At 73.5% G+C, this 25,648-nt stretch overlaps 2 protein-coding genes across 2 annotated transcripts; both read left to right on the forward strand.

Annotated features, from left to right (window-relative positions):
• The first annotated feature begins 328 nt into the window (after positions 1-328).
• On the forward strand, positions 329-6,593 carry PEX19 (peroxisomal biogenesis factor 19). Its single transcript, XM_054179200.1, has 8 exons — positions 329-386; positions 1,121-1,218; positions 1,320-1,485; positions 3,269-3,354; positions 3,429-3,584; positions 5,439-5,615; positions 6,360-6,404; positions 6,493-6,593. Exons 1-8 carry the CDS (start codon positions 329-331, stop codon positions 6,550-6,552), a joined length of 846 nt encoding a protein of 281 aa, XP_054035175.1. The 3' UTR covers positions 6,553-6,593.
• A 2,067-nt stretch (positions 6,594-8,660) lies between these two features.
• Positions 8,661-25,379, forward strand: DCAF8 (DDB1 and CUL4 associated factor 8). The gene is made up of 13 exons (XM_054179182.1): positions 8,661-8,728; positions 10,022-10,086; positions 13,472-14,166; positions 16,678-16,818; positions 17,396-17,490; positions 18,745-18,855; positions 20,082-20,154; positions 20,648-20,705; positions 20,788-20,895; positions 22,295-22,425; positions 23,515-23,634; positions 23,719-23,835; positions 25,265-25,379. The coding sequence occupies exons 2-13, from the start codon at positions 10,041-10,043 to the stop codon at positions 25,376-25,378; spliced, it is 1,809 nt and encodes a 602-aa protein (XP_054035157.1). The 5' UTR covers positions 8,661-8,728; positions 10,022-10,040; the 3' UTR covers position 25,379.
• Positions 25,380-25,648: the final 269 nt, after the last annotated feature.

Genomic DNA, 25,648 nt, shown 5'->3' on the forward strand with positions numbered 1-25,648 from the left:
TGGGACCCCAAGGGGCTGGGACCCCACAGGGCCAGGACCCCACACCTGGGACCCCAAGGGGCTGGGACCCCACAGGGCCAGGACCCCACACCTGGGACCCCAAGCGGCTGGGACCGCAGGGACCTCCCGAACCTGGCCCCCTGCGGCCGCCCCCCCCCATACCTCGCCAGCCCCCGCTCAGGCCACACCTCCGCGGGCGGGGCCAGCACAGACTCCGCCCCCAGCCCATCCCGCGGCTCGCGGGGCGGGGCTCAAGCTGAGTAGGCGTCGCCGTGCGGGGCGTGGCTTGCGCTGGCCCCGCCCCCGGGCCGGCGCAGGAGGAGCCAAGATGGCGGAGCCGGAGCCGGGCCCCGAGCCCGACCCGGAGCTGGAGCAGCTGCTGGAGAGTGAGCGGAGCCCGGGGGGCGGCCGGGCCGGGGGCGCTGGGGCCGGGCCGGGGCTGGGGGAGGTCACTGGAGTTTGGACTAGGGTCGTGCTGGGGGGGCTGGGGTGGGACTGGGGCTGGGGGAGCACTGAGGCTGTGCTGGGGGGCACTGGGGCTGGGGGTGCCCAGGGGGGCTGGGGGCGCTCTGGGGCTGGACGTCACTGGCGCTGGGGGGCACTGGGGCTGGGATGCCCAGGGGGCACTGGGGCTGGGGAGCCTGGGGGGGCACTGAGGCTGGGGTGCCCAGGGGGGCTGGGGAAGCACTGGGTCTGGGGGGGGCACTAGGGCTGGTGTGCCCGGGGGCCTGGGGGGGCACTGGGGCTGGTGTGCCCAGGGGGGCTGGGGGGGCACTGGGGCTGGTGTGCCTGGGGGCCTGGGGGGGCACTGGGGCTGGTGTGCCCAGGGGGGCTGGGGGGGCACTGGGGCTGGTGTGCCCAGGGGGGCTGGAGGGGCACTGGGATTGGCGGGGGGGGCACTGGGGCTGGTGTGCCTGGGGGCCTGGGGGGGCACTGGGGCTGGTGTGCCCAGGGGGGCTGGGGGGGCACTGGGGCTGGTGTGCCCGGGGGGCTCTGGGGCTGTACTGGAGCTGCGGGGGGGGGGGGGCTGGGGGCTGCAGGGAGCACCTCTGGGACCAGGCTGCGGCGTCCCCGGGCCAGCGGGCGCCCAGGGGGTGCCCCTCAGCCCGTGCCCCCCCAGGTGCCCTGGATGACTTCGAGAGGGCCAAGCCTGCCCCCGCGCCCCCCCCGGCGCCGCCGCCCGCCGCCGCCCAGCCCTCGCCCGGCGACGCTGCCAAGGTGCCAGGGGGCGCGGGGGGGGGAGGAGCACCGCGGGCACAGAGGTGCCAGCCGGGGGGGGGGGGCGGGGGGCGGCTCCTGACCCTGCCCCCCGTGCCCAGGGCTCTCTCTTCGCCTCGCAGGAGAGGTTCTTCCAGGAGCTGTTCGAGGGGGAGTTGGCATCGCAGGCGGCGGCGGAGTTCGAGCAGGCGATGCAGGAGCTGGCGCGGGAGGAGCCCCACCTGGTGCAGCAGTTCCAGCGGCTCTCCGAGGCTGCTGGCAGAGTGGGTGAGCAGGGCGGGCACCGGGCGGGCACCGGGCGGGCACCGGCCCCCTCGGGCACTGCTGCCGGCAGCGGTGGCACTGCCGCCCTTGGCACTGCCGCCCTTGGCACTGCCACCTCCCTCACTGCCGCCCTTGGCACTGCCGCCCTTGGCACTGCCACCTCCCCCACTGCCGCCCTTGGCACTGCCACCTCCCTCACTGCCGCCCTTGGCACTGCCGCCCTTGGCACTGCCACCTCCCTCACTGCCGCCCTTGGCACTGCCGCCCTTGGCACTGCCACCTCCCTCACTGCCGCCCTTGGCACTGCCGCCCTTGGCACTGCCACCTCCCTCACTGCCGCCCTTGGCACTGCCACCTCCCTCACTGCCGCCCTTGGCACTGCCATCTCCCTCACTGCCGCCCTTGGCACTGCCACCTCCCTCACTGCCGCCCTTGGCACTGCCATCTCCCTCACTGCCGCCCTTGGCACTGCCACCTCCCTCACTGCCACCCTTGGCACTGCCATCTCCCTCACTGCCGCCCTTGGCACTGCCATCTCCCTCACTGCCACCCTTGGCACTGCCATCTCCCTCACTGCCGCCTCCCTCACTGCCACCCTTGGCACTGCCATCTCCCTCACTGCCACCCTTGGCACTGCCATCTCCCTCACTGCCACCTCCCTCACTGCCACCTCCCCCACTGCCGCCCTTGGCACTGCCATCTCCCTCACTGCCACCTCCCTCACTGCCACCTCCCCCACTGCCGCCCTTGGCACTGCCATCTCCCTCACTGCCACCTCCCTCACTGCCACCTCCCCCACTGCCGCCCTTGGCACTGCCATCTCCCTCACTGCCACCTCCCTCACTGCCACCTCCCTCACTGCCGCCCTTGGCACTGCCATCTCCCTCACTGCCACCCTTGGCACTGCCACCTCCCTCACTGCCACCTCCCCCACTGCCGCCCTTGGCACTGCCACCTCCCTCACTGCCACCTCCCCCACTGCCGCCCTTGGCACTGCCACCTCCCTCACTGCCACCTCCCCCACTGCCGCCCTTGGCACTGCCACCTCCCTCACTGCCACCCTTGGCACTGCCACCTCCCTCACTGCCGCCCTTGGCACTGTCGCCTCCCCCACTGCCACCCTTGGCACTGCCATCTCCCTCACTGCCATCTCCCTCACTGTCCCCTCCCTCACTGCCACCCTTAGCACTGCCACCTCCCCCACTGCCATCTCCCTCACTGCCACCCTTGGCACTGCCACCATCAGCATTGGCACTTTCAGCCCTGGCACCACTGCTTCAGCCACTGCTGCCACCATTGGCCCCACTGGCACTGCCCCCACTGGCACCACCACCATCAGCATTGGCACTGCTGCTGTTGCCACCCTTGGCACTGGCACCCCTGGCACTGTGACCTTTGGCACCGTGGGGTTTCGACACCCAGCTCAGGCTGCCACCTGCCCTGGCCGTGGGCACCGTTGTGCCAGCTTGGGGCATTGCAGCCCAGGCGGCTGCTGCTGTGCCAGGAGCCTGCCCACAGCAGCCCTGGCACCTCTGAGCTTGCCCAGAGCCTGGCAGGGCAGCAGAGTGTGCCAGCCTGGGGGTGGGACAGGGCTCAGGGGGCAGCGCTGGGCTGGGCTGGGGGCGGTTGGCACCTCCCTGGTGGGGCAGTGCTAGGTGGCCTCCTGTGTGCCCAGCTGGCACCGTGGGGGGGAGGGGCAGGTTGGCAGAGCCCCTTCGGGAGCAGGGTGCCCGGGGCCCTGCCGGGCAGGCCGCCCTGTGCCAGCCCCGGTGCCCGGTGCCCGCAGGCAGCGACGCAGCCTCGCAGCAGGAGTTCACCTCCTGCCTGAAGGAGACCCTGAGCGGCCTGGCCAAGAATGCCAACGACCTGCAGGTGAGGTTGGCACGGCCTGGGGGGGGCGGCCTCCCGGAGGTGCCAGCTGTGCCAGGCTGACCGTGCCCCCGCAGAGCTCTTCGGCCTCGGAGGAGGAGTTGGCGAAGGCCCTGGAGGGGCTGGGGCTGGAGGAGGGCGAGGGCAGCGTGGTGCCAGTGGTGCGTGGCATCATGCAGAGCCTGCTCTCCAAGGACCTGCTCTACCCCTCCCTCAAGGAGATCACCGACAAGGTGGGCACCGGCCTGGCACCCGCCTGGGGCGCTGGGGCTGGCACAAGGGGGCGGCAAGGTGGCACCGAGTGGGCACAGGGAAGCGCTAGGTGGGCACAAGCTGGTACCAGTGGATGTCAGGGTGGCACTGGGTGGGTGAAGGGTGGCATAAGGGGGGGTCGGGGTGGCATAGGGTGGGCACAGGGTGGGCACAGGGTGGCACAGGAGGTGGTCAGGGTGGCACTGAGTGGGCACAGGGTGGCATGGGGGTCAGGGTGGCACTGAGTGGGCACAGGGTGACATGGGGTTCATGGTGGCACTGAGTGGGCACAGGGTGGGGGGGGTCAGGGTGGCACTGAGTGGGCACAGGGTGGTGGGGGGGTCAGGGTGGCACTGAGTGGGCACAGGGCGTTGGGGGGGGTCAGGGTGGCACTGAGTGGGCACAGGGTGGTGGGGGGGTCAGGGTGGCACTGAGTGGGCACAGGGTGACATGGGGGTCAGGGTGGCACTGAGTGGGCACAGGGCGGTGGGGGGGGTCAGCGTGGCACTAAGTGGGCACAGGGCGGTGGGGGGGGTCAGGGTGGCACTGAGTGGGCACAGGGCGGTGGGGGGGGTCAGGGTGGCACTGAGTGGGCACAGGGTGTGGGGGGGTCAGGGTGGCACTGAGTGGGCACAGGGTGTGGGGGGGTCAGGGTGGCACTGAGTGGGCACAGGGTGACATGGGGGTCAGGGTGGCACTGAGTGGGCACAGGGCAGTTGGGGGGGTCAGGGTGGCACTGAGTGGGCACAGGGCAGTTGGGGGGGTCAGGGTGGCACTGAGTGGGCACAGGGTGGCATGGGGGTCAGGGTGGCACTGAGTGGGCACAGGCTGTGGGGGGGTCAGGGTGGCACTGAGTGGGCACAGGGTGTGGGGGGGTCAGGGTGGCACTGAGTGGGCACAGGGCGGTGGGGGGGGGTCAGGGTGGCACTGAGTGGGCACAGGGCGGGGGGGGGTCAGGGTGGCACTGAGTGGGCACAGGGTGGTGGGGGGGTCAGGGTGGCACTGAGTGGGCACAGGGTGTGGGGGGGTCAGCGTGGCACTGAGTGGGCACAGGGTGGGGGGGTCAGGGTGGCACTGAGTGGGCACAGGGCGGCGGGGGGGTCAGGGTGGCACTGAGTGGGCACAGGGTGGGGGGGTCAGGGTGGCACTGAGTGGGCACAGGGTGTGGGGGGGGTCAGCGTGGCACTGAGTGGGCACAGGGTGGGGGGGTCAGGGTGGCACTGAGTGGGCACAGGGCGGTGGGGGGGGTCAGGGTGGCACTGAGTGGGCACAGGGTGTGGGGGGTCAGGGTGGCACTGAGTGGGCACAGGGCGGCGGGGGGGGTCAGGGTGGCACTGAGTGGGCACAGGGCGGTGGGGGGGTCAGGGTGGCACTGAGTGGGCACAGGGCGGCGGGGGGGTCAGGGTGGCACTGAGTGGGCACAGGGTGGTGGGGGGGTCAGGGTGGCACTGAGTGGGCACTGGGCGTTGGGGGGGTCAGGGTGGCACTGAGTGGGCACAGGGTGACATGGGGGTCAGCGTGGCACTGAGTGGGCACAGGGCGGTGGGGGGGGTCAGGGTGGCACTGAGTGGGCACAGGGCGGTGGGGGGGGTCAGGGTGGCACTGAGTGGGCACAGGGTGTGGGGGGGTCAGGGTGGCACTGAGTGGGCACAGGGTGACATGGGGGTCAGGGTGGCACTGAGTGGGCACAGGGTGGGGGGGTCAGGGTGGCACTGAGTGGGCACAGGGCGGTGGGGGGGGTCAGGGTGGCACTGAGTGGGCACAGGGCGGCGGGGGGGTCAGGGGGGCCGAGGCTGGCACAGCGTGGCCGAGCCGTGCCGGCGGTGCCCCCACAGTACCCGGAGTGGCTGCGGGCGCACGGCGCGGCGCTGCCGGGCGAGCAGCTGGCACGGTACCAGGCGCAGCACCGCGTGATGGGCAGCATCTGCCAGCAGCTGGAGGCCGAGCGGCCTGGCGAGGGCGAGGAGCAGCGGCGGGCACGCTTCGAGGCGCTGCTCGACCTCATGCAGCAGGTGAGCGCCTGGCACCGAGCCTGGCACCCCCTGCGCCTGGCACCCCCTGCGCCTGGCACCCCCTGCGCCTGGCCGCCCCCGCACCTGGCACCGTGCCTGGCACCGTGTCTAGCACCCCCTGTGCCTGGCAGCCCCCGCACCTGGCACCGTGTCTGGCACCCCCTGCGCCTGGCACCGCACCTGGCACCGAGCCTGGCACCCCCTGCGCCTGGCACCCCCTGCTCCTGGCCTCCCCCGCACCTGGCACTGCGCCTGGCACCGAGCCTGGCACCCCCTGCGCCTGGCACCGCACCTGGCACCGAGCCTGGCACCCCCAGCGCCTGGCACCAAGCCTGGCACCGAGCCTGGCACCCCCTGCACCTGGCACCCCCTGCGCCCCCTCTGCCACCCTCCTGTGCCCCCCTGCCGCCCCCTCTCTGCCTCCCCCTCTCTGCCTCCCTCACCCCACCTGCCGCCGTGGTGCCAGCCCTGTGCCACCCCAGCCCTGTCTGTGTCTCTTTGCCTTGTGCCACCCTCCCTCTCTGTCGCTCCGCTGCCCTCCTGTGCCACCCTGCCACCCTCTCTCTGCTGCCCTTGTCCTGTCTGTGCCATCCCTGTTTGCTACTCTGCTGCTGCTGTGCCCCCTGCCACCCCCCGTGCCCCCTGCCCCCCCCCTGTGCCCCTGCCCCCCCTGTGCCCCCCTGCCCCCATCTCTGCCTCCCTGCCCGCCCCGTGCCAGCCTGACCCCTGCTGTGTCTCTGCCAGCTGCAGGACCTGGGCCACCCCCCGAAGGAGCTGGCCGGGGACTCGGTGAGTGGCACCTCGGGGGTCCCCCAGCCCCCCCGGACCCCCCAGCCCCCTGCCCGCCCCCCCCTCACCCTCTGCCCTCCCCCTGCAGCCTCCTGGCTTCAACCTGGAGGTGCCAGGCCCGGGAGGGGAGCAGTGCCAGCTGATGTAGAGGGCACCCCCTGGCCGTGCCAGCCGGGCCCCCCCCCGGCCTGGGCACCCCCCGAGGAAGACCTCCCGAGGACGAGAAGCAGCTGGCAGCACCGGGGGGGTGCCCAGGGGGTACCCGGGGGGGTACCACTGTGGGTGGGGGGCACAGGGCCCCCCCCAGGTGCCCCCCAGGTGTGCCCAGTAAAGGACTTGGGTACCACAGGGCACAGAGTGCGGCTCCTGCTGGGGGCACAGAGGGACCCGAGGGGGCACGGGGGGGGCTTGAGGGGACCCTAGAGTGGGGGGGACCCCATGATAAGGTGGGGGGAGGGGACACAAGGGGGAGAGCCCCCAAGGGGGGGGGGGGGGGGGGGGGGAGCCAAGCAGAGGCTGTAATAAAACGGGGGGGGGGATACGGGGGGGGGCACAAGGGGGGAGCCTGAAGTGGGGACAGAGGAGGGGGCTCTGGAATGAGCTGGGGGGGCCAGGAGGGGACCCCCAAGGAGGGGGGGGCCACACTGAGGGCACCCCTGCAATAAGGGGGGGGGGGCACGAGGGGACCCTAAAATGACAGGGGGGGACCCTAAAGTGGGGGACACACAGGAGGGGACCCTGAAATGACCTGGGGGGGATACAGGGGGGAACCCCAAAGTGGGGGGGACAGGAGGGGACCTCTTAATAGGATGGGGGGGACAAGGGGACCCTGAAATGACCTGGGGGGACCCCAAGGGGACCCCATAATAAGACTGGGAGGGGGGCAAGAGGACCCTTGAATGGCGGGGGGGGGCTGGGGGGGCACGCGTGGGTGGGGCACAGGGACCCTGAATTGCCATGGGGGGGCCCAAGGCGACCTCAGTGCCCGGCTGGGGAGGGAGGGCGGCGGCGGCCGCCGTGGCGCCGGCGGGGCGGCAGGTGGCGCTGTGGCGGCGGCGGGGCGGCAGGTGGCGCCGTGGCGCCGGCGGGGCGGCAGGTGGCGCCGTGGCGCCGGCGGGGCGGCAGGTGGCGCTGTGGCGGCGGCGGGGCGGCAGGTGGCGCCGTGGCGCCGGCGGGGCGGCAGGTGGCGCTGTGGCGGCGGCGGGGCGGCAGGTGGCGCTGTGGCGCCGGCGGGGCGGCAGGTGGCGCTGTGGCGCCGGCGGGGCGGCAGGTGGCGCCGTGGCGCCGGCGGGGCGGCAGGTGGCGCTGTGGAGCAGCGTCGCGCAGCGTCGCGCCGCGGCCTGGTGCCGTAAAGCGCCGCGGCGCTGCCGTAAAGCGTCCGGCGGAGGCGGCACTAAAATGGCGGCGGCTGGGCCCGGAGCCGGTGGCGGAGGAGGAGCCCGGGGCCGCGGGAGCCGCTTCTGAGCGACGGCCGGGAGCTGCCGGGGGTCGGGTCGGTGCGGGGCCTTCCCTTCTCCCCCCTTCCCCTTCCCGCCGTCACCGGCGAGCCCAGGCCCGGGCCCGGGCGCCTCCCCTCCCCCCACCCCCCCGGGTCGGGCGGCGGGGCCGGGGGCGGGGCCGGGCCGCGCCGGGAGGGCGGCAGCCGGTGGGGGGCGGCCAGCCCGGGGGGGTCCCGGCGCTGCCGTGGTGCCCAAGGCCTTCGGAGGCGGCTCGGGAGGCCTCAGTCCCCCCGCGGGGTCACCGGGCGCGGGGGGTCCCTGCTCCGGCGGGGGTGCCCTGGGGGGGTCTCCGCTGCCCCCTGGGGGTCCTCGTGCCTTTGGGGGGGGGTCCCTGCTCCTGCGGAGGTGCCCTGGGGGGGTCTCCGCTGCCTCCAGAGGGTATCTGAGCCTTGGGGGTCTGCCCTGCGCCTTCGGGGGGGGGGCGGAGGGGTCCCTGCAGCCCCTGAGGGTCTCGGGGGGGGTCCTTCCTCCCCCCAGTTGGTGCCAACTCTTCCCGGGGGGTCCCTGCTGCCCCCGGGGGTGGTCGCTGTGCCGCGCGGGGGGGACACAACTGTGCCCAGCCTCAGCCCCTGCCGCCCCCTCCCCCCCCCTCAGGGGGTGCCAGGGGCCCCCCCCAGGTGCCACCCTCCGTGCCCTGGAGCCTTCCTCACCCTTGGCCCTTCCATGCCAGCCCCGGGGGGTCCCCGGGTGGGCACTGCTGCCCCTGCCCTTCCCCCTGCCCCCTGCCCTGCCCCCTGCCCTGCCTGGCTCTAACCTCTTGTGCCTGGCAGCTGCCAGCGAGCCTCCAGCCCTGGCCTTGGCACCAGCCCTGGCACCGCCCCGCAGGTGAGTGGGGCTCTGCCCCCTGTGCCAGCCTGGGCCCCCTGCCCCCGGGGGGGTGCTGAGGGCTTTGCTGTGCTGCTGGCACCACGCTGGGCACCTCCTGCTCTGCCCTGGCTGCTGCCTCCTGGGCATCTCCACACTGCCCTGGCAGCCTGGCACCGGGTGGGGAGGGGGCAGCCCTGGGAGGGGGTTTGGGTCCTGCTTGGTTGGCACTGCCCAGGCTGCTGGGTGGCTCTGCCAGGCCCTGAGGCAGAGTGGAGCCTTGAGGCTGGCACCCTGGGGTAGAAGGCACCTCCTGGAGGGGCTGCCAGGGGGGGCTTGACCCCCCCAGAGCCATCCCTGGGGGTTGGCACAGAGGCTGCTCAGCAGAGTGCCCACAGTGGTGCCAGCCCAGAGCAGGCTTTCCTTAAATAGAAGAGGCTGAGGCAGCAGGGCCCTGGCATGAGCACTGGCACCAGGCCTGGCACACGGCCCAGAGGGGCTGGGGAGGGCACAGCCCCCCCTGTGCTGGGCCCTGGGGCAGCTCCTGGGCTGCTGGCAGAGCCAGAGGAAGCTTTCGGTGCCAGAGCGCCCCGGGGGCATGGCGGCAGCGGGCACTGGGCTGGCACAGGGGCCCCTGGGTGCTGTGAGGGGCACTGAGCAGGGAGGGGCAGGGCATGGGGAGCCCTGGCACACTGTGGCAGCACCCACAGCTCGGTGCCAGGGGGCTGGGGGTTGTCTGTGGGGCCCTGGCAGGGGGGCTGGCACAGCCTGGAGCCTGCCCAGGTGCTGGCTGCAGGCAGAGCCCAGGGGGCAGCTCCTGGGCTCAGGGCTTGGCCTGGGGACAGGGTTGGGGCTCTCAGTCCCTGCCCAGACCCTCAAGCACCTGTGCCATGCTATGCCATGCTGTGCTCTGCTGTGCCATGCTGTGCCATGCTGTGCTCTGCTGTGCCATCCTCTGCTGTGCCATGCTGTGCTCTGCTGTGCCATGCTGTGCCCTGCCATGCTGTGCCATGCCCTGGGGCTGCTGCTGGCTGCCACCTCCTTGCCCCCCCAGCAGCCCTGCCCCACATGGAGCTGCTGGAGCTGAGTGCCCAACCTGGCATCCTGCCAGCACCAGGGCCCTGCTGTGCCCTCGGTGCCCCTGGGGTGGCTGTGGTGGGGATGCCCCAGCTGCCCCCTCCCCAGCTGCCCCCTCCCCAGCTGCCCCCTCCCAGCAGCCCCCTCCCAGCAGCCCCCTCCCAGCAGCCCCCTCCCAGCTGCCCCCTCCCAGCAGCCCCCTCCCAGCAGCCCCCTCCCCATCTCCTCTCTCCCCAGGAGCACTCCTGGAGCAGCCATGGCCGAGCGTGGGAGCAGCGTGGACAGGAAGGCAGAAATGAACGGTGGGGTGGGGCTGGGGTGGGGCTGGGGTGGGGCTGGGGGCTGGGCTTGGGTTCTGATTCTAGTTCCAGGGTCAGGTTTGGGCTCTGGGCCTGGTTCTGGGTTGGGACTCTGGCTGTGATCCAGAGGTCTGGGGCTGGGCTCAGGCTCTGGGCTGGGCTCTGGCTCTGGCTCTAGTTCCAGGCTCAGGTTTGGGGTCTGGGTTGTGCCTCTGGCTCTGGTCCTAGGGTTTGAGTCTGGCTGCTGGTGTCAGGTTCCAGCTCTGGGCTGGGCCTGGGTTCTAGGTTTTGGTTCTAGGTTGGGGCTCTGGGCCCAGGCCAGGCTGTGTCTGGGTTGGGCTCTGGGGCTGGGCTCTGGGTCAGGCTCTGGGGTTGGGCTCTGAGTCAGGCTCTGGGCTGGGCTCTGGGTCAGGCTCTGGGCTGGGCTGTGGGTCAGGCTCTGGGATGGGCTCTGGGTCAGGCTCTGGGCTGGGCTCTGGGTCAGGCTCTGGGCTGGGCTCTGGGTCAGGTTCTGGGGCTGGGCTCTGGGTCAGGCTCTGGGGCTGGGCTCTGGGTCAGGCTCTGGGTCAGGCTCTGGGGTTGGGCTCTGGGTTAGGCTCTGGGCTGGGCTCTGGGTCAGGTTCTGGGGTTGGGCTCTGGGTCAGGCTCTGGGCTGGGCTGTGGGTCAGGCTCTGGGGTTGGGCTCTGGGTCAGGCTCTGGGTCAGGCTCTGGGGTTGGGCTCTGGGTCAGGCTCTGGGGTTGGGCTCTGGGTCAGGCTCTGGGCTGGGCTCTGGGTCAGGCTCTGGGCTGGGCTCTGGGTCAGGCTCTGGGGTTGGGCTCTGGGTCAGGCTCTGGGCTGGGCTCTGGGTCAGGCTCTGGGCTGGGCTCTGGGTCAGGCTCTGGGGCTGGGCTCTGGGTCAGGCTCTGGGGTTGGGCTCTGGGTCAGGCTCTGGGGTTGGGCTCTGGGTCAGGCTCTGGGGTTGGGCTCTGGGTCAGGCTCTGGGCTGGGCTCTGGGTCAGGCTCTGGGTCAGGTTCTGGGGCTGGGCTCTGGGTCAGGCTCTGGGGTCGGGCTCTGGGTCGGGCTCTGGGTCAGGCTCTGGGTCAGGCTCTGGGCTGGGCTGTGGGTCAGGCTCTGGGGTTGGGCTCTGGGTTAGGCTCTGGGCTGGGCTCTGGGTCAGGCTCTGGGGTTGGGCTCTGGGTCAGGCTCTGGGCTGGGCTCTGGGTCAGGCTCTGGGGCTGGGCTGTGGGTCAGGCTCTGGGGTTGGGCTCTGGGTCAGGCTCTGGGCTGGGCTCTGGGTCAGGTTCTGGGGTTGGGCTCTGGGTCAGGCTCTGGGCTGGGCTGTGGGTCAGACTCTGGGGTTGGGCTCTGGGTCAGGCTCTGGGTCAGGCTCTGGGGTTGGGCTCTCGGTCAGGCTCTGGGGTTGGGCTCTGGGTCAGGCTCTGGGCTGGGCTCTGGGTCAGGTTCTGGGGTTGGGCTCTGGGTCAGGCTCTGGGTCAGGCTCTGGGTCAGGCTCTGGGCTGGGCTCTGGGGTCAGGCTCTGGGCTGGGCTCTGGGTCAGGTTCTGGGGTTGGGCTCTGGGTCAGGCTCTGGGTCAGGCTCTGGGTCAGGCTCTGGGGCTGGGCTCTGGGTCAGGCTCTGGGCTGGGCTCTGGGTCAGGTTCTGGGGCTGGGCTCTGGGTCAGGCTCTGGGTCAGGCTCTGGGTCAGGCTCTGGGGTTGGGCTCTGGGTCAGGCTCTGGGGCTGGGCTCTGGGTCAGGCTCTGGGCTGGGCTGTGGGTCAGGCTCTGGGGTTGGGCTCTGGGTTAGGCTCTGGGGTTGGGCTCTGGGTCAGGCTCTGGGGTTGGGCTCTGGGTCAGGCTCTGGGGTTGGGCTCTGGGTCAGGCTCTGGGCTGGGCTCTGGGTCAGGCTCTGGGCTGGGCTCTGGGTCGGGCTCTGGGGTTGGGCTCTGGGTTGGGCTCTGGGTCAGGCTCTGGGGTCGGGCTCTGGGTCAGGCTCTGGGTCAGGCTCTGGGTCGGGCTCTGGGTCAGGCTCTGGGTCGGGCTCTGGGTCAGGCTCTGGGTCAGGCTCTGGGTCAGGCTCTGGGTCAGGCTCTGGGCTGGGCTCTGGGTCAGGTTCTGGGGCTGGGCTCTGGGTCAGGCTCTGGGGCTGGGCTGTGGGTCAGGCTCTGGGGTTGGGCTCTGGGTCAGGCTCTGGGCTGGGCTCTGGGTCAGGCTCTGGGGCTGGGCTGTGGGTCAGGCTCTGGGGTTGGGCTCTGGGTCAGGCTCTGGGCTGGGCTCTGGGTCAGGTTCTGGGGTTGGGCTCTGGGTCAGGCTCTGGGCTGGGCTGTGGGTCAGACTCTGGGGTTGGGCTCTGGGTCAGGCTCTGGGTCAGGCTCTGGGGTTGGGCTCTCGGTCAGGCTCTGGGGTTGGGCTCTGGGTCAGGCTCTGGGCTGGGCTCTGGGTCAGGTTCTGGGGTTGGGCTCTGGGTCAGGCTCTGGGTCAGGCTCTGGGTCAGGCTCTGGGGCTGGGCTCTGGGTCAGGCTCTGGGCTGGGCTCTGGGTCAGGTTCTGGGGCTGGGCTCTGGGTCAGGCTCTGGGTCAGGCTCTGGGTCAGGCTCTGGGTCAGGCTCTGGGGCTGGGCTCTGGGTCGGGCTCTGGGTCGGGCTCTGGGTCAGGCTCTGGGGCTGGGCTCTGGGTCGGGCTCTGGGTCGGGCTCTGGGTCAGGCTCTGGGGTTGGGCTCTGGGTTAGGCTCTGGGTTGGGCTCTGGGTCAGGCTCTGGGGTTGGGCTCTGGGTCAGGCTCTGGGTCAGGCTCTGGGCTGGGCTCTGGGTCAGGCTCTGGGCTGGGCTCTGGGTCAGGCTCTGGGTCGGGCTCTGGGTCAGGCTCTGGGCTGGGCTGTGGGTCAGGCTCTGGGTCAGGCTCTGGGTCAGGCTCTGGGGCTGGGCTCTGGGTCGGGCTCTGGGTCAGGCTCTGGGGTTGGGCTGTGGGTCAGGCTCTGGGTCAGGCTCTGGGTCAGGCTCTGGGGCTGGGCTCTGGGTCGGGCTCTGGGTCGGGCTCTGGGTCAGGCTCTGGGGTTGGGCTCTGGGTCAGGCTCTGGGCTGGGCTCTGGGTCAGGCTCTGGGTCAGGCTCTGGGTCAGGCTCTGGGTCAGGCTCTGGGCTGGGCTCTGGGGTCAGGCTCTGGGCTGGGCTCTGGGTCAGGTTCTGGGGCTGGGCTCTGGGTCAGGCTCTGGGTCAGGCTCTGGGTCAGGCTTTGGGCTGGGCTCTGGGTCAGGTTCTGGGGCTGGGCTCTGGGTCAGGCTCTGGGCTGGGCTCTGGGCTGGGCTCTGGGTCAGGCTCTGGGGCTGGGCTCTGGGTCAGGCTCTGGGTCAGGCTCTGGGTCAGGCTCAGGGCTCTGGGCGCCCCGCTGAGGGCCCGGTGCTGCCCCCTGCAGGCAGCCTGTCCAGCAGCCCCGAGGAGATGTCGGCCGAGGAGGGCCGCGAGACCTCCTCGGGCATCGAGGTGGAGGCCTCGGACCTGAGCCTGAGCCTGACCGGGGACGAGGCGGGGCCCAGCCGCGGCAGCCCCGGCGGCGCCGGCACCGAGAGCTCCGGCGAGGAGAAGGACTCGGACAGCATGGAGGACACCGGGCGCTGCTCCCTCACCGAGGAGAGCCGCGGCCCCGAGCGCTCCCACTCCGAGGAGGACGAGGAGGAGGAGGAGGAGGAGGAGGAGGAAGAGGAGGAGGAGGAGGAGGAGGCGGAGCGCTCCCCGCGCCGCGCCCCGCGCCGCCGCGCCCCCCGCGAGGACTCCTCCGAGGACGAGCAGGCGCTGGAGGCCTGGGCGGCCGCCGAGACCTCGGCGCTGCCGCGGCCGCGCTGGCAGGCGGTGCGGGCGCTGCGGCAGCGCCAGCTGGGCTCCGGCGCCCGCTTCGTGCCCCAGGCCTGCGGCGCCCGCGGGCTGGTGCAGCGCTTCCGCCTGCAGCACGGCCTGGAGGGCCACGGCGGCTGCGTCAACACCCTGCACTTCAACCAGAGCGGCGCCTGGCTGGCCAGCGGCAGCGACGACCTCAAGGTGGTGGTGTGGGACTGGCTGCGCCGCCGGCCCGTGCTCGACTTCGAGAGCGGCCACAAGAGCAACGTCTTCCAGGTGCCGGGGCGGGGCAAGGGGCAGGGGCGGGGCAGGGGCGGGGCAGGGGTGGGGCAAGGCAAGGGGCACTGGCGGGGCAGGGGTGGGGCAGGGCAGGGCAGAGCAGGGGTGGGGCGGGGCAGGGCAGGGCAAGGGGCACTGGCGGGGCAGGGGCGGGGCACGGGTGGGGCAAGGCAAGGGGCACTGGCGGGACAGGGGTGGGGCAGGGCAGGGCAGAGCAGGGGCGGGGCAGGGGTGGGGCAAGGCAAGGGGCACTGGCGGGGCAGGGGCGGGGCAGGGGTGGGGCAAGGCAAGGGGCACTGGCGGGGCAGGGGTGGGGCAGGGGTGGGGCAGGGCAGAGCAGGGGCGGGGCAGGGCAGGGCAAGGGGCACTGGCAGGGCAGGGGTGGGGCGGGGCAGGGCAGGGCAAGGGGCGCTTGCAGGTCAGGGGTGGGGCAGGGGTGGGGCAGGGCAAGGGGCACTGGCGGGGCAGGGGTGGGGCAGGGGTGGGGCAGGGCAGGGCAGAGCAGGGGTGGGGCAGGGCAGGGCAAGGGGCACTGGCAGGGCAGGGGCGGGGCACGGGTGGGGCAAGGCAAGGGGCACTGGCAGGGCAGGGGCGGGGCAGGGGCACTGGCAGGGCAAGGGGCGCTTGCAGGTCAGGGGTGGGGCAGGGCAAGGGGCACTGGCGGGGCAGGGGTGGGGCAGGGCAGGGCAGAGCAGGGGTGGGGCAGGGCAGGGCAGGGCAAGGGGCACTGGCAGGGCAGGGGCGGGGCAGGGGCACTGGCAGGGCAAGGGGCGCTTGCAGGTCAGGGGTGGGGCAGGGGTGGGGCAGGGCAAGGGGCACTGGCAGGGCAGGGGTGGGGCAGGGCAAGGGGCACTGGCAGGGCCAGGGAGGTACTCAGGGGAGCTGGCAGGGCAGGAGCGGTGCCCCCAGGGGCCTGGCAGGGCAGGAGAGGTGGTCGGGGGGGATTGGAAGGCCTGGAGCAGGACACAGAGGCTTGGCAGGGCAGGAGGGGGGCACAGAGGGGATTGGAAGGGTAGGCAAGGTGCCCAGGGCAGCTGGCAGGGCAGGAGAGGTGCCCAGGGCAGCTGGCAGGGCAGGAGAGGTGCCCAGGGCAGCTGCAGCTCCAGCAGGGCAGAGAGGCTGCTGGAGAGCTGAGAAGGCTCCAAGTGGTCTCCTGGGGAGCCCCAGCAGCAGTGTGGGCAGCAGGGCAAGGGAGGTTCTGCTGCCCCTCTGCTCTGCCCTGCTGAGGACTCCTCTGGAGGGCTGGGGCCAGGGCTGGGCTCCCCCTGCCCAGCTGCAGAGGGCCTGGGAGCTGCTGGGGAGGCTCCAGGGGGGGCTGGGAAGCTGCTGGGGAGGCTCCAGGGGGGGCTGGGAAGCTGCTGGGGAGGCTCCAGGGGGGGCTGGGAAGCTGCTGGGGAGGCTCCAGGGGGGGCTGGGAAGCTGCTGGGGGGGCCTGGAGCAGCTGTGGGAGCAGCAGAGGCTGAGAGCTGCCTGGGGCTGAGAGGCTGGAGGAGAGCAGCCCCAGAGGGCAGCTGCTGAGTGCTGAGCAAGAGCTGCAGGGGCTGGGGGGGGCAAGGGGCTGGGGCTGGCAGCTGCTGAGTGGTGCCCAGGGCCAGGCCAAGGGGCAGGGGGCAGAGAGTGGAGGGCAGGAGGTTGGAGCTGGGCAGGAGGAGGAAGTTGCTTGGGGGGAGGCTGCTGGAGGCCTGGAGCAGGCTGAGCCCAGAGAGGTTGTGCAGAGCTTCCAACCCCCCCTGGGCACTGTGCTGCTGCTGGGCACAGCTGGGGGGGGCAGGAGGGGAGCCCCAGGGGCCCTTCCCTCCCCACTGCTGCCAGTTCTGCAGTGCCCTGGGGGGCAGCAGGGAAGTGCCCTCAGGGCTGGGGGCTGCAGCAGGCCTGTGGCCACCACCCAAAGCCTGCAGCAGTGCCCTGAGCTGGGCCAGGCCTGGAGCTGCCTCCTGCAGAGCTTCCCCCAGGCTGAGCTGGAGCCTGGGAGCTGCAGTGGGAGGAGGCTGTGCCAGGGGGGGCAGCTGGTGCCCGGTGCCACAGGGGGCAGCAGGACCAGGCTCTGCCAGGCAGTGAGCAGCCCTCAGCCAGCGCTGCCAGGGCACTGCCAGGGCACTGCCAGGGCACTGCCAAGCCCTCAGCACCTCCACAACTCTCAAACCCCTCCAGGCCTGTAGGCTCCACCTCTGCCCTGGGCAGCCTGTGCCAGGCCTGGGGCAGCCTCCAGGGGCAGAAACTCTTCCTCATGGCCAAGCTGAACCAAGCTGAGGTCATCTCTGCCCCTGCCCTGTGCCCCCTGGCTGCAGCCTGCCCTCAGCAGCCCTCTGCTCAGCCTCCTTCTCCTCTCCAGGCTGCCCAGCCCAGGCCCTCAGAGCTGCTGCCAGGGCCCTGGGGCAGGCTGGGCTCTGTGCCAGCGCCCCTGGGGGGCAGGGGAGGGGGCAGGGGCAGCCCAGGGCAGCTCTCCCTGCTGCCCCTGGCACTGAGCTGCCCCCTGGCACTGAGCTGCCCCCCTGCTGTCTCCCCCAGGCCAAGTTCCTGCCCAACAGCGGCGACTCCACGCTGGCCATGTGTGCCCGCGACGGGCAGGTGAGGGTGGCAGAGCTCTCTGCCACCCAGTGCTGCAAGAACACCAAGAGGGTGGCACAGCACAAGGGAGCCTCGCACAAGGTGAGCGCCAGGCAGCACCCAGGGGGTGCCAGCCCTGCCCAGCAGCCCCTGCCGGGGGCCTGGCACCGCCGCCGGGGGAGCTGCCCTGAGGGCAGGGCACAAGCAGGAGTCCTGGTGCCAGGGGTGCCAGGTGGGGCAGCCCAGGGGCATGGCAGGGCCGGGGGTGGGCAGAGGGCATCCCACGGCGGCCATCAGCTCTCTGCTGCCAGCCTGGCTGGGGGCGGTGCCCCAGCTGCTGTGCCCCCACCCAGCCTGGCACAGGGTGGGCAGAGCAGGGGGGAAGCTGAGTGCCCTGCCCCTGCCAGCCTGCCCAGCAGCACCATCCCTGGCCTGGCACCAGTTGGCAGGGCAGCAGGCTGGGGCTGCCCAGCTGTGCCCAGGGGGCCTGGGCCGGGCACCCGCTGCTGCCCCACGGCCTGGCACCGGTGGCCTTGCTGTGCCAGGGGTGCCAGGCTGGCGGCTGCCTTGGCTCTGCTGGGCGAGTGGGGCAGGCCAGGGGGGGATTTGGTGCCCTGGGGGCAGGCAGGGGGCACAGAGGGGGCACAGAGGGCACCGACACTGAGTCCTTCCCTGGCAGCTGGCCCTGGAACCAGACTCCCCTTGCACCTTCCTGTCGGCAGGGGAGGATGCAGTGGTGTTCACCATCGACCTGCGCCAGGACCGCCCTGCCTCGTGAGTGCCCCTCCCCCTGCCCCGCCCTGCCCCGCCCTGCCTCGTGAGTGCCCCTCCCCCTGCCCCGCCCTGCCCCGCCCTGCCTCCTGAGTGCCCCTCCCCCTGCCCCGCCCTGCCCCGCCCTGCCTCCTGAGTGCCCCTCCCCCTGCCCCGCCCTGCCCCGCCCTGCCTCGTGAGTGCCCCTCCCCCTGCCCCGCCCTGCCCTGCCCTGCCTCGTGAGTGCCCCTCCCCTGCCCTGCCTCGCCTCATGAGTGCCCATCCCCCTGCCCCGCCCTTCCCCACCCCTGCCCTGCCTCATGAGTGCCCCTCCCCCGCCCCGCCCTGCCCCGCCTCGTGAGTGCCCCTGCCCCGCCCTGCCTCGTGAGTGCCCCTGCCCCGCCCTGCCCCACCCCACCCTGCCTCGTGAGTGCCCCTGCCCCGCCCTGCCCCGCCCTGCCTCGTGAGTGCCCCTGCCCTGCCCCGCCCTGCCCTGCCTCATGAGTGCCCCTCCCCCTGCCCCGCCCTGCCTCGTGAGTGCCCCTCCCCCCACCCCGCCCTGCCCCTCCCCTGCCCTGCCTCGTGAGTGCCCCTCCCCCCACCCCGCCCTGCCCCACCCCTGCCCTGCCTCGTGAGTGCCCCTCCCCCCACCCCGCCCTGCCCCACCCCTGCCCTGCCTCGTGAGTGCCCCTCCCCCCACCCCGCCCTGCCCCACCCCTGCCCTGCCTCGTGAGTGCCCCTCCCCCCACCCCGCCCTGCCCCACCCCTGCCCTGCCTCCTGAGTGCCCCTCCCCCTGCCCCACCCTGCCCCACCCCTGCCCTGCCTTGTGAGTGCCCCTCCCCCTGCCCCACCCTGCCCCACCCCTGCCCTGCCTCGTGAGTGCCCCTCCCCCTGCCCCACCCCTGCCCTGCCCCTGCCCTGCCTCATGAGTCACACCCCTCCCCCTGCCCTGCCCCGCCCTCCCCCACCCCTGCCCTCCCCCACCCACCCCCCACCCTGCTTCATGAGTAGCCCTCCCCCCCCTTCCCCTTCCCCTCCCTGCTAGGCCATCCCAGGGCTCTGCAGCTGCCCCCAGCCTGCCCCTGGGCTGGGCTGGAAGGAGCTCAGGGATCAGCCAGGGACCCCCCAGCAGCCCCCAGCCTGCCCAGGGCCTCCCCCCCCGGGGGGGGCTGCAGGGCAGGGCTGAGGTCTCCCCCGGGGGGGGGGGGGGGATGATTTTTGGGTGGCTTTTGGCGCTTTTGGCCACTTGCTGGAGGGTCTCTGGGGCTCCCTGGCAGCAAGCTGGTGGTGACCAAGGAGAAGGAGAAGAAGGTTGGGCTCTACACCATCTACGTCAACCCTGCCAACACCTTCCAGTTCGCCGTGGGGGGCAGGGACCAGTTCGTCAGGTGAGCCCTGGGGGGCAGCCCTGAGCCCCCCCCGAGGGGCAGGGGGCAACCCTGAGCCCCCCAGGAGGGGCAGGGGGCAGCCCTGAGCACCCCCAGGAGGGGCAGGGGGCAACCCTGAGCCCCCCAGGAGGGGCAGGGGGCAGCCCTGAGGCCCCCCCCAGGAAGGGCAGGGGGCAGCCCTAAGCCCCCCCAGGGTGGGCAACCCTGAGCCCCCCAGGAGGGGCAGGGGGCAGCCCTAAGCCCCCCCAGGGTGGGCAACCCTGAGCCCCCCAGGAGGGGCAGGGGGCAGCCCTAAGCCCCCCCAGGGTGGGCAGCCCTGAGCCCCCCCCCCGTTCCCAGCCCTCTGCCCCAGGGATTCCTGGAGGAGCCTTTGGCATCCTCCCAGCCTTGGCCCTGGCATCTGTGCCCACTCTGCCCTGCAGCTGGCAGCTCCTGCCCCCAGCAGCTGGCACCCAGCCTCCTGCTGCCCAGCCCTGGGCAGTGCCCAGGGGGCATCAGGGTGAGGAGAAGCCCCTGGGGCTGAGCTCCTTGTGTGGCAAATGCCAACCCTGCTGCCCCCTGGGCACCAGGCTCTGCCCCTGGCACCCCAGATGCCGACCCTGTGGCTGCTTGGGGCACAGGTGCCAGCTCTGAGCTGCCCTTTTGCTGCTGTCCCCAGTGCCCAGGAGCTGGCAGAGCTGTGTGGGTGCCTGGCACCCCCCTGCTGCTGCCCAGGGAGTGGAGCTCCCCCCTGGGCACTGCCACTTGGCATCAGCAGCACAGTGCCAGCTTCCCCGTGGTGCCAGCCATGCCAGTGCCTGCTGTGCCAGCAGCAGCTCCTGGGGTGCTGGGCATGGGGCCAGGGATGCTGTGGGCAGTGCCAAGGCCTTGCAGCTGCTCAGGTGCCAGCCTCAGCCTTCCCTGCCCTGTGCCACTCTCTGCCCCTACCCTTGTCCCTGGGGTCCCTGGCACCGGGCAGGCAGCTCTGGGTGGGCTCAGCCTCGGGGTGGCAGTGGCACAGGCAGGGTGGCAGTGCCCCTCCCAGGCTGGCACAGGCAGGGTGGCAGTGCCCCTCCCAGGCTGGCACAGGCAGGGTGGCAGTGCCCCTCCCAGGCTGGCACTGGGCTGCTTTGGCCAGGCCTCGTGCCAGCCCTGCTGTGCTGGCTGAGCTTGGCACCAGGGAGCCTGGCACCCCCCCTGTGTGCAGGGGGTGCCCAGTGGTGCCAGCCCCTGCCCTGCCCCCCCAGGATCTACGACCAGAGGAAGATCGACGAGAACGAGAACAACGGAGTGCTGAAGAAGTTCTGCCCACACCACCTGGTGAGGGCACAGCGGGCACAGGGGGGCACCAGGCAGCCAGCCCTGCCAGGGCAGGGCACAAGCAGGAGTCCTGGTGCCAGGGGTGCCAGGTGGGGCAGCCCAGGGGCATGGCAGGGCCGGGGGTGGGCAGAGGGCATCCCACGGCGGCCATCAGCTCTCTGCTGCCAGCCTGGCTGGGGGCGGTGCCCCAGCTGCTGTGCCCCCACCCAGCCTGGCACAGGGTGGGCAGAGCAGGGGGGAAGCTGAGTGCCCTGCCCCTGCCAGCCTGCCCAGCAGCACCATCCCTGGCCTGGCACCAGCTGGCAGGGCAGCAGGCTGGGGCTGCCCAGCTGTGCCCAGGGGGCCTGGGCCGGGCACCCGCTGCTGCCCCACGGCCGGGCACGGCCCGGCTGGCACCTGGCCGGCACAGAGGCTGCCTGGGGGGGCAGGGCTGTGGCGGAGGGGGGAGGGGCAGCGGCGCCCAGCGGTGCCCACAGCCGGCTGTGCCCCGCAGGTGAGCAGCGAGTCCAAGGCCAACATCACCTGCCTGGTGTACAGCCACGACGGCTCCGGTGAGTGCCCGGCGCGGGGGCACGGCGGGGGGCGCCCAGGCGTGCCCAGGGGCGCTGAGCCCCCTGCCCTGTGCCCTGCCAGAGCTCCTGGCCAGCTACAACGATGAGGACATTTACCTCTTCGACTCCTGCCACAGCGACGGTGCCCAGTACCTGAAGCGCTACAAGGGGCACCGCAACAACGCCACCGGTGAGGGGCACGGCCCTGGCACCAGCCACGGCTCGGGGGGCACGGCCCTGGCACCAGCCATGGCTCGGGGGGCACTGCCCTGGCACCAGCCACGGCTCGGGGGGCACGGCCCTGGCACCAGCCATGGCTCGGGGGGCACTGCCCTGGCACCAGCCACGGCTCGGGGGGCACGGCTCTGGCACCCCCCGGCTTGGGGGGCACGGCCCTGGCACCCCCCGGCTCGGGGGGCACGGCCCTGGCACCAGCCATGGCTCGGGGGGCACAGCCCTGGCACCAGCCATGGCTCGGGGGGCACGGCCCTGGCACCAGCCATGGCTCAGGGGGCACAGCCCTGGCACCCCCCGGCTCGGGGGGCACGGCCCTGGCACCAGCCATGGCTCGGGGGGCACAGCCCTGGCACCAGCCATGGCTCGGGGGGCACGGCCCTGGCACCAGCCATGGCTCGGGGGGCACGGCTCTGGCACCCCCCGGCTCGGGGGGCACGGCCCTGGCACCAGCCATGGCTCGGGGGGCACTGCCCTGGCACCAGCCATGGCTCAGGGGGCACAGCCCTGGCACCCCCCAGCTCAGGGGGCACGGCCCTGGCACCAGCCATGGCTCAGGGGGCACAGCCCTGGCACCCCCCAGCTCAGGGGGCACGGCCCTGGCACCAGCCATGGCTCGGGGGGCACTGCCCTGGCACCCCCCTGGCTCATGGGGCATGGCCCTGGCACCAGCAGGGCACCCTCTGGCTCGGGGGGGCACTGCCCACCCCCGGGGGGCACCCCGCAGGTTGCTGGGGGGTGCCGGGCTGGGGCTCCAGGGGGGAGCTGGGGGTCCCGGGGGGGGGGGGTCCCGGGGGGGCTGCTCCCGGCTGAGGCTCCGGGGGGGGGTCTGGGGGGGCTGCTCCCGGCTGAGGCTCCGGGGGGGGTGCTGGGGGGGGCTGCTCTGGGGCTGAGGCTCCGGGGGGGTCCCGGGGGGGCTGCTCCCGGCTGAGGCTCCGGGGGGGGCTGCTCCGGGGCTGAGGCTCCGGGGGGGTCCCGGGGGGGCTGCTCCCGGCTGAGGCTCCGGGGGGGGTCTGGGGGGGGCTGCTCCGGGGCTGAGGCTCCGGGGGGGGTCCCGGGGGGGCTGCTCCGGGGCTGAGGCTCCGGGGGGGGGTCTGGGGGGGGCTGCTCCGGGGCTGAGGCTCCGGGGGGGTTCCGGGGGGGCTGCTCCGGGGCTGAGGCTCCGGGGGGGTTCCGGGGGGGCTGCTCCGGGGCTGAGGCTCCGGGGGGGTTCCGGGGGGGCTGCTCCGGGGCTGAGGCTCCGGGGGGGTCCCGGGGGGGCTGCTCCGGGGCTGAGGCTCCGGGGGGGGTCCCGGGGGGGCTGCTCCGGGGCTGAGGCTCCGGGGGGGTCCCGGGGGGGCTCTGCTGTGCCGCAGTCAAGGGAGTGAACTTCTACGGCCCCAAGAGCGAGTTCGTGGTGAGCGGCAGCGACTGCGGCCACATCTTCCTGTGGGAGAAGTCCTCCTGCCAGATCGTGCAGTTCATGGAGGGGGACAAGGGAGGAGTGGTGAGTCCGGCCCCCCCCGGCCCCCCCCGGGGGTGTGGGGACCCCTCCCAGGGCCTTGGGCCCCCCCCAGCTCCTGGCAGGGTTTGGGGTTCCCAGCACCTGCACACCGCGGGGGGTTGGGAGCAGGCTGCAGGAGTCTGGGGTCCTCCAGCTCACTCCACAGGGCATTGGGGACCCCCAGAGGGATTCGGGACCCCCCAGAGGGATTGGGGACCCCCCCCCAGAGGGATTCGGGACCCCCCCAGAGGGATTGGGGACCCCCCCCCAGCTCCCTCTGCAGGGCATTGTCTGTCGTGCCCCCCCCCCCCCCCCCCCAAGATCCCTGCTCCCTCCCCTGCTGGTTTCTGCCCCCCCAGCCCAGGGGGCTGCTGAGGGCTGTGCCCCCCCCGGGCTCCCAGCTCCCCCCCCCGGGCCCCAGCTGTGTCCTGCTGCAGGCAGGGCCCAGGCAGGGCCCAGGCAGGGCCCAGCTGCAGCAGGGTTGGTTCCCATGCCCCAGCCAGCAGCGGGCACGTCCCGGGGGGGGCCTGGCCCTGGGCCTGGCTGCAGCTCAGTGCCAGCTGCCCCTCCCCCCAGCCAGGCCCCCCCAGCACCGTGGGGACGCTGCTGGCACCCCCCAGCTGCTGGCAGGGCCCGGGGGGGCTGGGGGGGCACTGAGGGGGGCAGCGAGCGCCGGGTGGCACAGCCCTGCCCGCTGCTGCCAGCCACTTCCCCCCCCCGGCCCCACAGGAGCCTTTTGTCCCCTCCTGGTGGCCCTGTGCCAACTGCTGCTGGCTGCTGGCACTGCCACCCCCTCCCCCCCCCCCCCAGCTCCCTGCCAGCCTCAGTGCCCCGGGCTGGATGCGGCCCCTGGCCCCGTGCCAGGGCTGGGTGCCCTGTGGGCACCTTCAGTGCGGGAGGCTGCTGGCAGGGGCTGGCATCTGTGCCCCCCCCCCCGGGGGGGCTGGCAGCCTCCTCCCTGCTGGGGGTGGGGAAGGGTCCCAACCCGAGGGCGCAGCAGGGGGCTGGGTGCCCCTGGGCGCTGTGGGTGCCAAGCTCCATCCCTGTGCCCCTGTTTGGGCTCTCCCTCCCCCTGCCCCTCCCCCCCCGAAGGTGAACTGCCTGGAGCCCCACCCCCACCTCCCGGTGCTGGCCACCAGCGGCCTGGACCACGACGTCAAGATCTGGGCCCCCACGGCAGAGAACCCCACGGAGCTGGCAGGCCTCAAGGAGGTGACAGACCTGGGGGGGAGGGGGCGAGGGGGGGGTGGGGCGCGCGAGAAGCCCTTCCTAACCCCCAGCCCCCTCCCCACAAAGGTGATCAAGAAGAACAAGCTGGAGCGGGACGAGGACAGCCAGCACCACACCGACATGTTCGACAGCCACATGCTCTGGTTCCTGATGCACCACCTGCGGCAGCGGCGGCACCACCGGGTACGGCCCCGCCCCGCCCCGCCCCCCGGCCGCGCCCCCCGCCCCGCCCCGGGCCCGTCCTGCAGCCCCCGGCCCTGCCCTGCAGCCCCCGGCCCTGCCCTGCAGCCCCCGGCCCTGCCCTGCAGCCCCCGGCCCTGCCCTGCAGCCCCCGGCCCTGCCCTGCAGCCCCCGGCCCTGCCCCGGCGCTGGTTCCTGATGCACCACCCGCGGCAGCGGCGGCACCACCCGGCCCCGCCCCCCGACATGGCCACGCCCCCGACATGACCACGCCCCCCATGGCCCCGCCCCCGATATGACCACGCCCCCAGGTCGCTGGCCCCGCCCCTCCCCCCCGCTCTCGGGGGTCAGGAGCTGTTAGTGGGAGCAGGGTGAGGTCCCCTCCGCTGCTCCCCGTGGTGGGGGGAGGGGGCAGGGGGCCGTGTGGGGGGGAGGGGCACAGCCTTCATCCCCCTCCCTCTACCCCTCCCTCTCCCCCTCCCTCTCCCCCTCTCTCTCCCCCTCCCCCTCCCTCTCCCCCTCCCTCTCCCCCTCCCCCTCCCCCTCCCCCTCCCTCCCCCCCTCCCCCCCCCCCTCCCCCCCCCCCTCCCTCTCCCCCTCCATCTCCCTCTCCCCCACCTCCCTCTCCCTCTCCTCCCTCTCCCCCTCCTTCTCCCCCTCCCTCTCCCCCTCCCCCTCCCCCCTCCCCCTCCCCCTCCCCCTCCCCCAGGCTTTCTCAGGGGTCTGTTCGGTTCGGCCCTGAGGGCTGCTGGAGGAGGGGCAGGGGGTGGGGGGCGCTGGGGGCAGCCCCTGTGCGTGCCCCCCACAGACAGAGGGGCCCTGGCCTGAGGGTCCCTGGGGGTCCCTGGCCCCTCCCTGGGGGTCCCTGGCCCCTCCCTGGGGTGGGATTCAGGTGGCCTGGGGCTGGGGCTGGAGCTGGGGCTGGGCAGTCCCTTGCCACGGGGGTCGCTGCCCCGCGGGGGTCGCTGTCCGGGGGTCCCTGCCCCGCGGGGGTCGCTGTCCGGGGGTCCCTGCCCCGCGGGGGTCACTGCCCCGCGGGGGTCACTGCCGCCCGGGGGTCACTGCCGCCCGGGGGTCCCTGCCCCGCGGGGGTCACTGCCGCCCGGGGGTCGCTGTCCGGGGGTCCCTGCCCCGCGGGGGTCCCTGCCCCGCGGGGGTCACTGCCGCCCGGGGGTCACTGCCGCCCGGGGGTCCCTGCCCCGCGGGGGTCCCTGCCCCGCGGGGGTCCCTGCTCCGCGGGGGTCCCTGCTCCGCGGGGGTCACTGCCGCCCGGGGGTCCCTGCCCCGCGGGGGTCCCTGCCGCCCGGGGGTCCCTGCCCCGCGGGGGTCGCTGCCCCTGCCGGGGGTCGCTGCCCCTGCCGGGGGTCGCTGCCCCTGCCGGGGGTCGCAGCCGGGGGTCGCCGCCCCGCTCACGGCTCTGTGTCGCCGGCAGCGCCGCCGGGAGCCAGGGGCGGCGGAGGGAGACTCAGACTCCTCCCCGAGCTCCTCGGACAGCTCTGACGATGAGGAGGAGGGTCCGGACCGCGTGCAGTGCATGCCCTCATGAGACCCCCGCGGACCCCCCCGGAGACCTCCACGGAACCCTCAGGACCCCCCCGGGAGCCCTCATGAGACCCCCCCCCATAAACAACTCCTCCCTGGGGCCCTTCCTGTGCCCCCCCCGGGGGGCTCTCCACAAACCTTTGGGCTTTGGTTTGCCTGGGGAAGGTCTCCCCCAGCCCCCCCTTGCCCCCCCCAGCCCCCCCTTCCCCCCCCCCCCATCCTCACAGCCCCCCCGCAGCGGGGGGGTTGGGCGAGGGGGGGTGGGGAATTTTTG

Source organism: Dryobates pubescens (genome assembly GCF_014839835.1).
Source record: "Dryobates pubescens isolate bDryPub1 chromosome 41 unlocalized genomic scaffold, bDryPub1.pri SUPER_41_unloc_2, whole genome shotgun sequence".
Taxonomy (NCBI): Eukaryota; Metazoa; Chordata; class Aves; order Piciformes; family Picidae; genus Dryobates; species Dryobates pubescens.